The 17,312-nt window shown below is 36.6% G+C and overlaps 1 protein-coding gene across 2 annotated transcripts in view; it reads left to right on the top strand.

The window, feature by feature from the left end:
- Nucleotides 1-17,312, top strand: part of LOC129755136 (uncharacterized) — an 824,173-nt gene that overhangs the window by 612,938 nt on the left and 193,923 nt on the right. For both annotated transcript variants that reach the window (XM_055751488.1, XM_055751489.1), the window contains exon 15: nt 8,321-8,535. In XM_055751488.1, the coding sequence (XP_055607463.1) occupies nt 8,321-8,535 (215 nt within the window). The remainder of the gene's footprint in view (nt 1-8,320; nt 8,536-17,312) is intronic.

Here is a 17,312-nt window from a genome sequence, read left to right as displayed (position 1 = left end):
TAATTTATTTGTTCCACTTAAATTCTTGTACCCGAATGTACAGAATGCATTCGGTTTTCTGTTCGTTTCTTTTCATTTGTTAATCGGTCAATTTTCGTTATTAAACTTATTGGTTCGCATTTCATAATAATTTTCGCAAAAACAATAACGATTATGCCGTTTGGAAATGTGATTCGAAAATCAGAAGCGAGCAACGGCTGATTTGAAAAACTGACACGGGTTGTCTATGTGTGCGTCAGTGCGAAAATATTTCTGCGTGGAAATTATTTGCACAGGAGTCTAAATAGGCGCAATTTCCGCAATATAAGGCACTTTAAATTTTTCGCTCGTCACCCAGCAAAATGCGGATTTACCGAATACAAACAATCAACAACAAATTAAACTTGACACGTGCATTAACGTTTTTAGCAAACGCATGTACAAATGTAAACGATCATGTGCGTTACTAAATACTTCCCGGGCTTCCTCAGCAAACATTTAAGAAGGTATATCGCAGGAAAACCAGAATTATTCGAGCAAATATACCAGCTGAAAAGATTGTATAAAACTTGCCAATATAGGTGTTATATTTTCGGGGTTCGGCCTTGAAGCAACTTTTGAGGTCCATTTTGATATCGGAAAAATCAAATTTTTCAGCACGAAAAAAAAACACGTCACTTTCGAGCACAGCCACAGATTCAATTTCCCCACAAAAAGAAAAATAAACGATTTTTAGTAATTTGAATAACATAATTTCTTTGACCAGGATTAGAACTCCAGTCCTCCGAGATCGCTGTTCTATATCTTACCACGATGCCATCTCATTAGTTGTTGTGATTAACGCTATAGCTCAATAGGTGAGATTTTCTTTTTATGAACAGGTCAAAGGAAGAAAGAGAGAGCGGATAGAGTGTGCGCGTGAGTATCAATTGAAGGACCGCCCATTTATCGTAAATCAGTTTACTTTAAGATAGCTCAAATTGTTAATGTCGAATTAGCATATTCTCAACTTTTTGGAGACATATTTACGAGTTGACAAACCTGCTATCTGATTCAACTTTTTTGGGCAAAGCTTGTCATAAATGAATGATAGAAAATCACTCTATACCAACGCGTTTACGATTGCTTTTGAAAATGTCTTAACAGTCGATTTGGATTATCATTTCTATTACGATTTCATGTTAGCTGGGCCTTGGACTTATACCACTGACCATACTGACTGGACACTCGATTTCGTTTTCTGGATAATTTTTCCAGAAAAAAAAAAACAAAAAAAATCATTTTTCCAACAGTACGCAATGTCGATTCCAGAGTGCGCATCGATCGATTTGAAGAAATGCTATCCCAGTTAGGAAATGCCACCCAACTTTAAAAATAAAACACGCAATTTCTACGATAAAACCGGGCTAAACAGGACCATTTTTCCTACAGGGTATTTTTTGTCAAATTTTTCAGGTTCGCCACCTGCCGTCGGTATTGCGAACCTGCAAAAGCTGACAACAAAAAAATTAGACAGAAAATGGTTGAATTTTTGTTCTAAGAGTCAAGTCAGTGTGGTCAGTGCTTATACTGTACGTGTTGCTCCGCTTAGTTGTGGTGCCGTTTATCAGAACTGATACAGAGCGTTGTGCCAGAGTGCTGATGAACCCATGGAGCTATGCCAATAGATTTGAACTGGTGAGCCACTAGGCCCAAGCTCGCCGTTCGGTAAGTGTGTCACCTGCTCCAAAACAGCATGTGTCAGGATTTTGTTACGCAGCCTTGGAATGATTAAAATCCCCCAAAATTTGATAGAAAGGTACAGGAGCATGAGATTGGTTATAGGTAGATAAATAGATCGATAATTGTACAACAGAAAACTTAGCAACATATGTACATAACAGAACAAGAGCAACGACATCAATTGAGGTCAAAAATCAATTGAGCATGAGCTACTGTTCCGGTTAAGGCTCAAGATATTCAAAACAGCACATCCAAGCCAACCTAACCTGACAGCATGGTCAAATCTGTTCGACAGAAGAGAAAAGAAGTAAACCAGACACGCAGATCCCACCCTGGAATGATTACTCGTGATCGCTACTCTCTCTTCTACCGATCGATGATTTCAAGAATACTGCATCCGAGAGTCGAGATGAACCAACAAAACAGAAGAACGCTAAGCGAAAAGTTACCAGTTGAAGGTGCAGCATCAAGGAGACCATTTGCTACCTGAACCCTAGTAGTCTCACTTTCAGCTGTTAATAAAGTATGATTCATATAATTCTGTTCAAAGTGGAAAGATTGTTAAGTGCACGACGGGCTGATAAGTAAGCGATTCAACTCACACCAGGTTCGTAGTGAAACTTGAAACCCGTATTGTGTCTTCATAGTGCTTTTTTATCAACCCACAGCCTGTATTGAGTATTGGTTCGTTTCAACAGTCGACATGCCAAAATGACGAACTAGCTAAGCTATAATGCTAGGAATTAAAAAGATCGGTTAGAAACCTAGAGACAGCTATAATGAATCTAAACTAATGCCTAGATTGTGGGTTTATCACGCAGGCCTATTATGTTTAATCACAAGTGTGGCAGAATGGAGATGGTGGCTGTCGTGCGTCTAATTAATGGAGTTTCGGCCATTTCGAACTCTTCAAACAAGCCAAGCGATGTGGACAGAAAAGGGAGTGTAGTGAGCGGTCCCCACTCGCCTCTAAGGGTTTGAGCCAGGAAAGTCTCCTAGGGCATCAACCATCATACAGACTACATACCCATTTGTCTGCTGGGCACGCATGGTAAACTACTGGAGAGGATAATTTTCAACCAACTAACTATCTACACAGAAAGTGAAGTGGTTCTAAAATGTATTATTTTTAGTTATTTTACATCAACAGATCCCATATAGAACCTTATAAAAAAAAATTTAAATTAAAGACACTACAAAAACAATGATCTACACTTAACATAAAGCTTGAAGGATTTTTCTTCGAAATTCATCCCTCGAAATCAAAAGGCTAGGAGTAGCGGTTGAATGTCTTGATAATACCAACTAGTGCTGTGTTAGTCCCAGTTAATTATTCAACCAAAGAGGGACGTAGAGCTGGAAATCACGATTTCTCAAACCTCGTGGCCGAACGTTGAGTTGAAGACCTTCCAACAGGGCGGGAAAATCAGTTCTAAACGAAACCAAATCAGCTACGACAGAAGCTCGTGCAGTGGCCCTGCGGGCTTGCTAAGCGTATTTCACGCATATCAAAAGAAGCGGACAGATGTTCGTCACAGCGCCATTGTGACGATCGACGTTGCGTTAAAAACGCCTTCAACAATGCCAGTTGGGAAGCTATTGCCAAAGCGCTTCACTGGATGCATGTCCCCAATACCTTCTGCAGCATAGTAGGTAGGAAGATTCTTCGAAAATCTAGTATTGACCTACGGAAATGAAACCGGGTTGCGATACACTGCTTAACAGCGCGGGTGTTCTACTAGGTGAATGCCATTTATACATTAGGTTTCAACGCTTAAAATACCAGTAGGCCCGCAGAAAGTCGGATTTGCAGACGATATCGTGCTCATGATTACCGGCGAAATAATCGAGGAAGTAGAAGACCTTGCAACTGTGTTCGTAGAAAAACTTGGCAACTGGATGCAGGGAGTTTAGCTTTAGATAGCTCTCCATAAAACCGAAGTTCTGCTCGTGAAGATTTGTGCCTCACATGAAGATAACTGTTGAAGGATACATGACATTACTAATCAGCAGCGGAAGTACCTTGGAGTGATGGTCAAAAACCGCTTAGGTTTTGGTGCGCATGTAAAATACTGTTGCAAGAATGCATCACAAGTCGTCGACTCATTGGCCTGGATTATGCTGTCATGGTCCAAAGAGTACCAAAGACGTCTTCTTGAGATAGTGCCTTATTTTAACCCCTAATTCCACTATATTTTGTAAACATTCCTGGAAAACACTGATTTTAACTAGAGAATTTTGAACGAAAACAGGTCTTGTCGTATGTAATTTTTTGTGAGGAATCGAATGAAGGCTGTTTGAACCATCGCACGCTTCAGAAAGTGGAGTTATGGCTGTTTTTACCCTCAATTCCCCTATATTTTTCAATTATTTCAGAAAATAGCTTGTTCGGACTTGAAAATTTTGAACCAAATGTGTTGTATCTTGTGTGATTTTTTCCGAGAAATCGAATGAAGGCTGTTTGAGCCACCGCAAGCTTCGGAAGATGATGTTATGGCTGTTTTACCTGCGATTCCCCTCAATTTTTCAAATTGATCATAATATACATGTTCAGACTTGAAAATTTTGAATCTAATGGCACGTATCTTGTGTTATTTTTTCCAAAAAATCCAATAAAGGTTGTAGCCACCGCAATCACGCTTCGGAAAATGGAGTAATGGCTGTTTTTACCCTCAATTCCCTTACATTTTTCACTTTATTATGCTCAGCAAAATATCGTTAGAATTGTAGTAGTATTAATCTTCATGAAAAACTAAAGCGCATTCCATGCAACACCAGCTAATAAAGCTAGCTGTTTGGCCCTGTTTTGTGTAAAATTTTGGTCACCAAAGCTTACATGAAGCTTTCGTAGAACATGGAAAAAAAATAAATTAAAAATGCCCGAAACACATTTTTTTAATACAATAATGACATAATGACATCGCAAGCGCAATGGAATTGATAAAAAATAAGCCTGAAAAAATATTTGCAAAACTTGACATAGTGAATCTATCAACATGGCGTCATTTTCTGCATTTCGATTTTGCAAAAAAAAACATGGCGTTAGTCAATGCCATGCTTATTAGCTTTACTATGGTCAGATAAATGGCTTATTTGTTTTATCACGGTTATGTGCCCAGCAAACATTTTTTAGGTATATTTTGCATTTAACTTTGTTATACGATTCATATGCATTAAAAGAATTATCGCATAGATCTCGAAAAAAAAAACAGCATTTACCTACCAAAGTAGAGGCAAAATAAATACATTTTTTTATCTTCTGGCTTAAGCGGTAAGAGTTATACAAATTGAACGATATTCGACACCTTATTCGTACAACCTAAAAGTATGCAAAAAAGCGTGTAAAAGTTTTGCTCTCAATGAATGCAAACCGTTACCAGCAACAATATTTGCTGCTTCTCTCATTGGACAACTTTTCCAACTGAACCATCTGGTTTTTTAGCAATCTGGTTGCACTGCTTATCGCAGAGAGAACAACGATTTTTACGATCTTTTACCTATTTGGTAGGAATTGCGATTAGCATTATCTTTAAATCGAAAATGGCGGCTTCCGCTAAACTTTAAATACTGTAGATGACTTAAAATCGCATAAAATCTCCACAATATGGGTGTTGGGTGAAGGGCTTAACTAGAAGAAACCGTATTTTGCTTTCTGACGCCATCTTGAAATCCAAGATGGCTACTTTACAATGCTGTTAATCACTAAAAATCGCATAAAACTTCCACAATATTTGTATTGGGTTAAAGGGCTGAACCAGTAGAAATAGAATTTCTTTATCAAACGCTATCTTGAAATCCAAGATGGCTGCTTCCACTAAACTAAAATATAATTTTATGAAGGATTAATCACCGTAATTTATGTTTGTAGATTTAATTTATCGGCCTAGCGGTGAAAAGTGGATGTAACAAATGCGAAGATAACAAACTGAGAAGACTATTCATCGATAGATGCGTTTCTGAGTTAAAGGGAGTATATCTGAGCGATCACATGTCATCTTTTTGTTCGTCCGCACTGCAAGTTTTCCCTTGTGGGGCGGACCACGCTTGGCCTACTAATGTGTGGTGGTAGATGCAACTCTTTATTTACATAGTATACCGTCTCACGACAGATTCAACTATATCTGTATCTACCGCTTCATAGTAGTAGGCCCGTGAGAAACAAAAATTTGATATTTTATGATATGCTTCTAAATAATATCTACCCGCTCATTTTCAACATCTTTCATTTCATCTAACCTTCTATCCACCTATATGAAAAAAATTTCCTAATCTTTAGATGTCCCTACTTAAAAGGACATCAATTTTCACCGCTAGGCCGATAAATTAAATCTACTAAAGTATAATGTTGATGACTTAAAATATTCCGAAACTCTTAAATATTGGTTTTGAGTGAAAGGACTAAACTAGAAGAAAACAAATTTCACTCTCTACTTGTTTAGCTATTTCTCTCAATTCATTTGATTTTCAGCGATTAACAGCATTTTAAAGTGCAGCGGAAGCCGCCACATTGGATTTCAGAATTTCGTCAGATAGCGAAATTCGACTAGTACTCGTTGAGTCCTTTTGAATTATACACATAATTTGAAGGGGTTCCTGCAATTAATAGCATTTTATAAGCTCTACTCGCTGATCGCTTTCAGCTAATTTCCATATTGTGGGGGTTTTATGCGATTTTCAATCATTTACAGTGTTTTGAAGTTTAGCGCAAATCGTCCTTTTGGAATTCAAGATGACGTCGGACAACGAAATTTGACTTTTACTCGTTTAGCCCTTCCACCTAATGCCCATATTGTGGATGTTTCATGAGATTTTCAGAAATTTACAGTTTAAGCCGCCATCTTGGATTAATGATGGCGTCAAGCAACAAATTTTTGTTCCTACTAGTTGGGCCCCTTTACTCAATACTCATATTGTAGAGATCTTCATACCACTTCCGTTAATGTGAGGGTTTTCAAAGATCTTATATATAAAAATGGAGGCGTTTTTTTTGTGATAACATCACGTATGAATGGTCGGTCGGAATGAAGTGAAATTTGGTATCCGAGGGTTTTTTGGGTCAGAGATGGTTTGTATAATAGTTTCAAGGATCTCACTTTTGATGAGGGGGTCCCAATACAAATTAAACTTTATTTGTTACGATTTCCATAAGAATCTATTGGCGAGCACAATGCAGTTAAGGACGTGTAGATGAAATTAAACATTTATTACGATTTATACTTTAGAAGGTAAAACGAAGTTTACCGGGTCAGCTAGTTTTTATATATTATTAATTTGACTCAAAAACAAGACACATTATTTATTAAAAATGTGTAAAAATTTAAATTCCAATCCAAATATGTGTAATCTAACCTGAGCATGTCCTATTTTGACATCTTGATCGAAAATGATTACCAAGTTTTAGAATGATTTTATAATCAAGCACTGACACTGACTTTTAGAGTTATATAGTGATTTTATAATTAAGCACTGACACTGACTACATGCACTTTATAAAACATTCAAAAAAAGCTTGGAGCAAACCTTTAAGTTTGTGTTTTATTGTAGTTTTAACAAAGCATTCATAACTTTTTCAGAACAACTTGAACAGTATATTTAGTAAATGCATTCGTCTTAAACGAACTGCACAAAACATGCTATTTAAAAAACATAATAAAACTTGCTAATGCTAGCTGTCGCAATTTGTGTTGCTTGGGATGTTGTTTTGTTAGGAACATAATATTCGTTGAAACGTTCTCCATTGAATCACTCAAATGAAATCGATAGCAGCTGGGCGAACGTGACTTATTTGAATGTTCAGTAATCATGAATGAATGAATGAATGATACGCAGTTCGCTGGAATGCGGGATTGGCAAAGAGCCAAAAATGCTGCTGATAATGTGATATGTACATAAGCTGTTGTATCGAACGATTCTCTCTCCCGTATGAAATGATTTAAAGCGTGGTAAAGCTGCTTCCCGAATGGACTGTTTCTGGCATTCTGTTATTTACTGAACATTATTTACACCGTTTTTTTTAAATAAAATTTTTGCGTAAACTAATTTTCATTCATTTAATCGTGTTTCCTGAGTGGTAGTTTCCAACTGTCCGGTTTGTTTTGAAAATATCATCAAATGTATAGGGCTCACAAAGTCTATTAGAAATCGTTTGAAACCACTCAAGTTTATGACACATAAATTGACATTCTACAAACGATAACAACAACACAAAATGACGAAGCGCCTTTTTTGTAGCAATTTATTGTTTTTATCTCCTGAAACAGAAAAAAAAAACTCATATAAGCCGGCCTGAAACTTAAAAAAAAAAGCAATCCAGGTTGTGCGTCGGGTTCTATAAATATCTGCTAGCTCCTTTTGTGCGGGAACAATTCGATATCTACACGTACAGGTGCTACCCACGAGGCATCATTCATATCTGGCCAGCCGGTAGTGTCTAATAACTCAAATAACACGAACAATTTTCCACCGGGTGTGCCATGCTGGCTTCCACGAAATAATCCTCCTGCTGCTTCTTCTTTTTGTTTCATATTCACATCGTCAACGCGGCAAATTCCACGTATCGGATCGGATCGGGATCGGAACGGAATCGGGAACGGGTCCTGGCTGGTGCAACATTAAACAGGATATCAGTCATTTTCCGTGTCCGTTCGGCGAAAGCGGTGAAAATCACCGATGCCTTCCTGCTGAAACGGCTCGGTTTGCTGTGCGGTTTCGTCGGGATTGCCCTGCTCGTGAGGACTCTGGTGGCCCCGCCCGTTGTCATCGTCGGAAGGACGGCCGACAACCTGAAGGCATTTCTGTGCAAAACCGACTGGTGGGATCACACGTTCACATCCAGTAAGTATTGTTAGTCGTATGAAGGAAGGCAGAGAAGCTACAGCAGAGTAGATTATGAATGGTATACACAAATTGATGGGTTGACAGGCCGACTAGGGCGCGAAACTTTGAAATTCCGTCTTCCAACAGGGAGGCGTTCCTGGAGTTTTTCAAGGACAAATAGTAATAAAACCATACTGAATGTTGAAAGACTTTTAAATACGGTATACCTGACTGATTATTCTGACTTATAATCATTGGAAACATTTTATCTTTGAAATTACTTCGAAAGTGAATTTGTGAGCAGGGTGAATATTCCTTACATCCTGATTTTATGTGATTAGAATTTCGCCAAACCGTAATTTAGACCGTCATCGATCACACTAATTATCCAAACATATATCTAGATAATTTGTCGGAAGAATTTATTTAAAAATCTGAGTCTGTTTATAACAATCAAAATTCTTAGGATTTTTGTGTAATAAAAACTTCCTCTCAAAAATGGAAGATTTGGGAGGTGTAATTTGTGCTCCGATTCATATTTTGAACGATACTTTTTTCTACATTATTTGGGTAAGAAGAACGTTTGAATCATATTTTTCGAGAAAATACCTAAAAAATGCTGTTTACTATCGAATTTTTTTTCCATTGTTTCGATTGAAGTTTTTGACATTTGAAAATATGGCATGTCCAGCCGAACTCAAATGAACTTAAAGGGATGAACATACAATATGGAATCAGGTAAACCGACGCACCTTTAAAATCATGTTATTTCTCGTAAACTGAAACTAAACATATTTAACTCAAATTTTTACCAAATCCAGAAAATAATTTGTTTCTTGGAACCAAAAAATATTGAACCTAAGATCTGAGGATTGAGCCAAGACTATGCTTTCCAAAATCGCTGGTTTTATTTGGGTTTTCCTTGATATTTAATACAAAACTTAAAAACAACCCGGATTTTGCCGGAATTTGCCAAAACAAACAAAAACACAAATTGTGTAGCAATTGTTTTTTTTTTGTTTTGTGTTCAAAACGAAATTTTTGTTGAAATGAGATATTTAACGCAGGTTTCAGTAGTGGAATAGAGAAATTCTTTATTCATTGCTTCAGTAAGGTTCTTACATAGCTAAACTCTACACTAGCGATTGCTAGTTCTTTCCGCAATCCTAGATTTTCCGCAATACACACAACGTCTTTCAGCCATTGAAAATCAGCAGACACATGTTAGCCACAGCGTGGCTGTAAATCGCAAGCGACACTTTTTTAGCGAGCTTCTCTTTCTAATCTTGATCCCCGTCAGAAGTCGTTGTCCAGTCTGGCTCTGGCGTCGGCAATAAGTTGAGCCTGCATGGTAACTAACCGTCCCACAAACAACCTTCCTAAAGTATAAAAATGCCTTTCCAGCACTCGAATGCGAGCTTACAGATGCTGACTTCAGCGTAGCACAGCACCACGAGAGTAACCTTCTCAGCGATAAGCTTCATCCTAGCTCCGCTTCGAGCTAATCTTCCAGCTGGACTGGATCACTTCTTCCTGCGATAATCAATCTCGGCTTCGGATCACGGAAGTCTTCCTCCCGGTCGTCAGCAAAGAACTCACCAGAGTTGCCAACTGTTTTTCAAAAAAGTCAGGAATATTTAGAAAAAAATATCTGGAAAATTCTGGATAGCGATCTTCGTAGGTGGTGACCTTTTTTTTTTAATCGCCAGATCCCAATTTTGCAAATATTATATATTGTTCATTACTTTACTTGTATAATCGTATAATACGTACAATATTTCTGCCATTATCAATTCCGTGGGACGTGCTTAACTCCATATTTCACATATATCTCAGCAGATCAATATCATTCACACTTTTTAATTCCTAATTCTCGTCATTGCCTACTATAACAGCTTAAAAACCCCAAAAGTCTGGAAGAAATGTTAAAAGTCTGGAAGTCTGAGAACCTGAAAAAATAAATGTTTTACGGAAGGCCAAGAAGTCTGGAAGATCCAAACAAAATCTGGAAGGTTGACATCACTGGAATTCACGCTACCAGAGAGGCCAGTGTGCCTGATTTTTCAGGTATTGCCTGATTTTTCGAGGTCCTGTCTGACAACCTAATAAGCTATTGAATTTGCCTGATTTTTGCTAATGTGATAAAAATGCGTAGTAAGGAACTGGATTAGGTACCATTGCTGAAGCGAAAAGGTGAAAATGTGGCTGAATCAAAGCAATCGAAAGATTCCGTTGAGTTCTTATTTTAAAAAAAGGGAATTAAAGGGAATCTTTCGATTGCTTTGATGCTTTGATTCAGTAGAATTCTCCAACCAAGTAGGCTCACAACACATATTAGAAAGAAAATGAGGAGCGGTGACCAAAACAAAGGTCATCACTTTTAGCGAAATTTCCGTTACATTATCGCAGCCTGATTTTGTCTGATTTTTATTTCGCCAGTTAGATGATTTATGAAAAAAAAGTTAGCAACCCTGCACGCTACTATCCGAAGCGTAGCTCGAGACGCGCGCGCCATAGAGAATAACTCTCTCGAAACCCCCCTTGTCGTCTTCAAACTTAAGTGGCACCTCTGGATTTTCTCTGCGCAGGTTTTCTCCTGTAGCTGACTAACTCTTCTGCTTTGGGCACTGGTACACTCGCTAACCGCAAGTCTTGAGAGTACCCTTTTAGTGCTAATTGTTTTCTTTCAATCCAGACGTTTCTGAGCTCATATCCTGTTGATATGATAAATTTAACACGGAGGTTTCAGTGGTGGAATAGAGTTCATTTTTTGTTCATTACCTCAGAAAGATCCTTACATAGCTACACCCTAGACTAGCGATTACTAGTTCAAGCAGCATTCGTCAACATGTGAATTGCACAATCGTGGGTCTCAACAACCCAAGCAACCAAAAGTCGCATTTTTCTTAAAGATGGAACTCCGAAGTTCACAATTGGCTGAAAAAAATGTTTTACGGGAGCTTCAGGTGACCCTTGTCTCGTAAAACTTACTCAGGAACTTCCATCGCCCTTTGAAAAGTTAAACTATCGATAACGGAACTTCTAAGCGCTTATAATGGAACTTCTTTCAAGAAGGTCCATAACGTTCGCGTAACATTCTAAACGCACCATTAAGATATTTGAAGGTGTTTAAAAGAACCTATATGGGAATTCTAAGCGACATGTCAAAAATGTCTTTCAAGAAGGTCGATAACGTTCGCTTAACATTCTAAAACGCACCATTAAGATACTTGAAGGTGTTTGAAAGAACCTGTGTGGGAATTCTAAGCGACATGTCGAAAATGTCTGTCAATTTCTTGTCATGGTATTTGTTTTGTTTGTATCTGTACTGATATTTACAAATGGAATTCGATTCAAGATTTTTTCGAATTTTTCTTATAAAGGTTAGATATTCAAACAAATTTTTGATGATGCGAATTTTTGTTACTATTAATATTGTGTACTGAAAGTCCTTTAAACGAAATAAGGTACAATCTATTGATCAACCTATTCAATCATCTCAAATGACATTAAGTTTAAATACTAGTTAAAACAGTGGTAATGAACTATTGCTGGATTGGTCGAGAGGCTGGTGAGTTTCATTGCAACCTAGAGAGCAGCGGTTCAATTCTCTAGACGTAATCAAAACAATATGATTAACCCTTCGTTTCATGATTTTTTATTTTTCCTTAAAAATCAATTTAAACAGTTGAAAATGATGAGTACATCAAGGAAAAAAATTCAAAAAAAAATACGATTTTTCCAATTTTCCATACATTAATTGTTGCAAATTTGTTACTCTATGAAACGAAGGGTTAAAACCAATGAGATAGACCATGACAGTCCAGCAGCCTAGCAATCTGACATTTGAATGTCAGAGCAATCTATCAATCGGATTTTTTTTCGGCGCGTAGAAGTTCCTTGACATTCCCTTAGAAGCTGAATAGCGTTCTCTACAGCCACCTAAACGAACTTGAAAGTAAAGCATGGATCACTACAAATCTGGACGCATTAAAACGGGTCTATCTCGGAGCTATATAAACGAAATAAAAACGTTTTGTTCTTGAAATGTAGGGTTTGTATTGCACTTTGAAGGAAAAATAATAAAAAAATTATTCCGATGTTGTTTTGATGAATTTTCGAACTTTTGGTTGAGTATCACTCATTATAGTTTGAACACCCTATTCGCTGACCTCAGCGGCCATTTTGTTCCACAATCTCTTCATCTCTGTTGCTTCCCGAGTCGTCCTACCATTCTTCTTCATCATCTGCATGACAATTGCCCAAAATTTTTCGATAGGGCGGAATTGAGGGCAGTTGGGTGGGTTGATGTCCTTTTCGACAAAATCCACCCGTTGGCCCAATACCACTGTAGAACCTCCTAGCTGTAGTGGCAGCTTGCCAAATCTGGCGAAAACTTAACTAGTCCTTTGTGAGATCTAATGTACGAAAAAAAAAAAGTTTTTCAGGCATTCCTCCTTGTAAATTTCGGAGTCCATGGTCTTGTTTTTCACAAAAACCGGAATTTTTCGTCCGCAGCTGCAAATACCTAGCCAGATCAAACACTTCCTTGCACACTTATCAGCAAAAACAAATTTGAAGTTGCCGGGGACATCACCATGACCAGTGCAGTGCACCACTGCAGTGGCTTTACATAATTTTTGGTCAGAAAGCTGCCCAAAATCCATCTTCACGTACGTTTCGTCATCCATGAGGATGCATCCGTCGAACTTCGTTGGAATCTTCTTGTATAACTTGCGGGCACGTCCTTTGGCTACTAAATTCTGCTTCAATGTCCGGTTTGGTTGCTTACTGGTCCGATAGGATCGTATTCCTTCGCGTAGACGAATTCTGCTGACGGTGCACCGGTCGGCGTTGAATTTCTTGGCAATGTCATAGTCCGACTACCCTGTGTTTTCCTTGATCGTTCTCAACACCTTCAAATGCAGTTTCCGATACTTAATTCCACTATGACGCTTGGTATGAACCTGCCGATCGATAGTACGCATCTCACGGAAACGTTTGAGAACGCTACACACGGTTGATTTGACCATTTTTAACGATTTCGCGATTTTTGAACCCGGCGTTTTTGACGTGGGTGTTCAAAATTTATTTTCATCTCGCAGCTTCCATCACGTGTAACTTTTTTGAAACAAAACGAATCGTAATGAAATTTTCAGCACTGGTAGAAGAAACATTCCTCTACAAAGTGCTGCCAAAACATTCCAGATCCGACAACTAGGAGCACTATGGTAAAATAAATAGTGCGTCCAGATTTGTAGTGATCCATGCTTTAGCTTTAAGAACTTAAATTTTGGGCTGATTAGCATTCTCTTCAGACACAAACGAGAGCTGATTAAGCTTTTATGGAACCTTGTTAAGGGAATTCTGGTTGCTTGGGAATTTTTATTAGCGATTAAAAAAAAGTCATGTAAGGTTTTTTTGAAGCCCACGATTGAAATTCCGCTGATAAGTTTTGCTGATTTTTTTTCCAAAGATTGTTTTTATTTATTATTGATAAGTAATTTTTTCAAATTTCTTTTCGGTCTATCGGTGAAAATGTATATTCTTGGAGAAAGAATATCAGAATTGAAAATTGATAAAGATTGATAGAAAAGTTAGGAAAAAATTTACAGATGTTGAAAAGAGCGAAAGAGCATTTTTGTGGGAAAAACTTTCAACGTACACCATACTTTACACCGCAATATTTCATTATTTAGGAGAAGTAGGACCGGGATAGAGGTAGCATTACCTTAACCTATACAATGAAATTTGATTGGTTCGAAGCTTACATGACGAGCAAATATGGAGTACGTTGAGCTCTTGAAAGCTTCCCTATTGCGCGCAATGGTTCCATCGATGCTTAACGTACGCCATATTTTGCCCGTCCGGAGTACACGTTTCGGGGTGCTACCACTTAAATTTCAGTGCATAAACCAAGAAATTTTTATCATGCGATGGTATTTTTTGGACTTACGGTACATCTAGAACAGACTAGAGCTTTCCAAATTTATAGATATTTTTGGCTGTGAAAATATTTAAAAAAAAAAAGTAAAAGGTACGAATTTTTGGGGTCAGCGTTATTCAACAATTTATCAAAGGGTTAAAAAGTTTTGACCCGGTGTGCTTTGCTAAACGTTCTAAAATTGGTAGTATTTTTTCAAAAAAATAATTTATTATTTTCTGAAATACTCGTTTCAGTTTCCAATACCTGTCTTAAAATTTATTTTCCAATCACTTTTCTGTTTCTAAATTTATGACTCTGATTTTATTTATTCATAAATTTCTAAATTCTGTCACAGTAAATGTTTCACTCACTAATCACTAATCACTAATCGTACTTCCACAGCCAGAACTTATGTCCGATCCCGGAGAATAATAAAATATTTTTATTATTCTTTTTGTTTTTGCTCATATTTTCTATTATGTTAACATAAATACATTAAAATAATAGAAAACATGAAATGGCCGGGCCCACTATGGAGCAGAGAACGCAGAGACATCTGGAACACAGGAACAGGAAGAAACGTGGACCACCAGTACCATACGTTTCAAATGGGCAATATCGTTGGAAGCATGCTAAGAAAAATGCTCCTTAATGAAGTAACCATGCGTAATGTGAAGGAACTCCGCCAATCACTAGGACCATTCTAGAAGGGCTTGAAATGATTTATTTTGTACACAAAAATACTGAACCTTAGATTAAAAGCATTTTGAATAATTTAATGATAGAAAAAACAGGATATCTGAGTTTAAATTTTTATTCTCATTGTTGAGGGTTTCAGTGTACAATAATTTCTGGTCATCGACCAAGGATAAAGCGCCTTTACTCGCTCTTGAAAATAAAAATCCGATTTAATACACTTAACAGTGGATTGGAGCCTTTCTAACAGAATGTAAGTTATATTTGGAAATATTTAAAATAATATAGAAAACACATGATAGATTCCTTCCCCCTGCATCATATAAGTATGATTTCAGATATTCAAACACGAAAAATTCCGATCTCAATATAAAAAAATGATGCATAGTACGTTTTTTGGGGAAAAGCGAACTGGTATGTAAGGAGTTCATTTTATGTATGGAAAGAATGGTATTTAAACAGTTGAATTTCCAAAACTTATATTACGCTGAAATGGTGCCGTGGTTGCAACCAGAACTTTCACGATGCTGGTCACGGTTCGAATCTTACTGTTTTTTTATGCTTTTTTTACTGAATAAGTAAAACCAACTATAATATTGATGGATAGCCGTAACACGTGGCCTAGCATGATATCTTTTTTAGAGCTCAACCATGCATAAAAGAAAAAATTCTCACAAAAGGAGGGGAAAGTATTATGACTATTAAATGATTAATCTCATTCTGGAAACTAAATCTGAAATCTTATTCTGATTCTAAAGTTTGAATTTTGAGTTACAACACTTAGTCTAATATTTGAATATAATATCTTTAATCCGAATTCTTAATCAGAATTCTAAATCTGAATTCTCAATCTGAATTCTGAATCTGAACTCAGAATATGAATTATGAATCTGAATTCTGAATTCAAATTCAGAATTAAGATTTTAGAATTAAGAATTTAGAATTCAGAATTCAGAATTCTGAATTCTGGATTCTGAATTCTGAATTCAAAATTCTGAATTTTGAATTTTGAATTTTGAATTCCTAATTTGAATTCTGAATCTAAATTCTAAATCTGTATTCTGTATCTGAATTCTGTATCTGAATCTGGAATCTGGATTCTAAATCTGAATCTGAATTCTTTTTCTGGATTCTGAATCTGAATTCTGAATCTGATAAAGATGGATAGAAAAATGAAGAGAAAAGCGCAAAAGAACATTTTTGCAAGGAAAACTTATAAACGCACACCATACTTTACCCCGCAACATCAATCATAATAAATTTTCAATTCCGATATTCTTTCTCCAAGAATCTAAATTTTCACCGATATGCTGAAAATAAATTTACAAAAATCTGAATTCTGAATCTGAATTCTAAATCTTAATTCTGATTGTGAATTCTGAATTTGTATTCTGAATCTGAATTCTGAATCTGAATCTAAATTCTGAATCTGAATTCCGAATCTGAATTCTGAATCTGAATTCTGAATCTGAATTCTGAATCTGAATTCTGAATCTGAATTCTGAATCTGAATTCTGAATCTGAATTCTGAATCTGAATTCTGAATCTGAATTCTGAATCTGAATTCTGAATCTGAATTCTGAATCTGAATTCTGAATCTGAATTCTGAATCTGAATTCTGAATCTGAATTCTGAATCTGAATTCTGAATCTGAATTCTGAATCTGAATTCTGAATCTGAATTCTGAATCTGAATTCTGAATCTGAATTCTGAATCTGAATTCTGAATCTGAATTCTGAATCTGAATTCTGAATCTGAATTCTGAATCTGAATTCTGAATCTGAATTCTGAATCTGAATTCTGAATCTGAATTCTAAATCTGAATTCTGAATCTGAATTCTGAATCTGAATTCTGAATCTGAATTCTGAATCTGAATTCTGAATCTGAATTCTGAATCTGAATTCTGAATCTGAATCTGAATCTGAATCTGAATTCTGAATCTGAATTCTGAATCTGAATTCTGAATCTGAATTCTGAATCTGAATTCTGAATCTGAATTCTGAATCTGAATTCTGAATCTGAATTCTGAATCTGAATTCTGAATCTGAATTCTGAATCTGAATTCTGAATCTGAATTTTGAATCTGAATTCTGAATCTGAATTCTGAATCTGAATTCTGAATCTGAATTCTGAATCTGAATTCTGAATCTGAATTCTGAATCTGAATTCTGA

Source organism: Uranotaenia lowii, chromosome 3 (genome assembly GCF_029784155.1).
Source record: "Uranotaenia lowii strain MFRU-FL chromosome 3, ASM2978415v1, whole genome shotgun sequence".
Taxonomy (NCBI): Eukaryota; Metazoa; Arthropoda; class Insecta; order Diptera; family Culicidae; genus Uranotaenia; species Uranotaenia lowii.
Note: the sequence above shows the minus strand (reverse complement) of the source record. Positions and strands in the feature narration are given on the sequence as shown.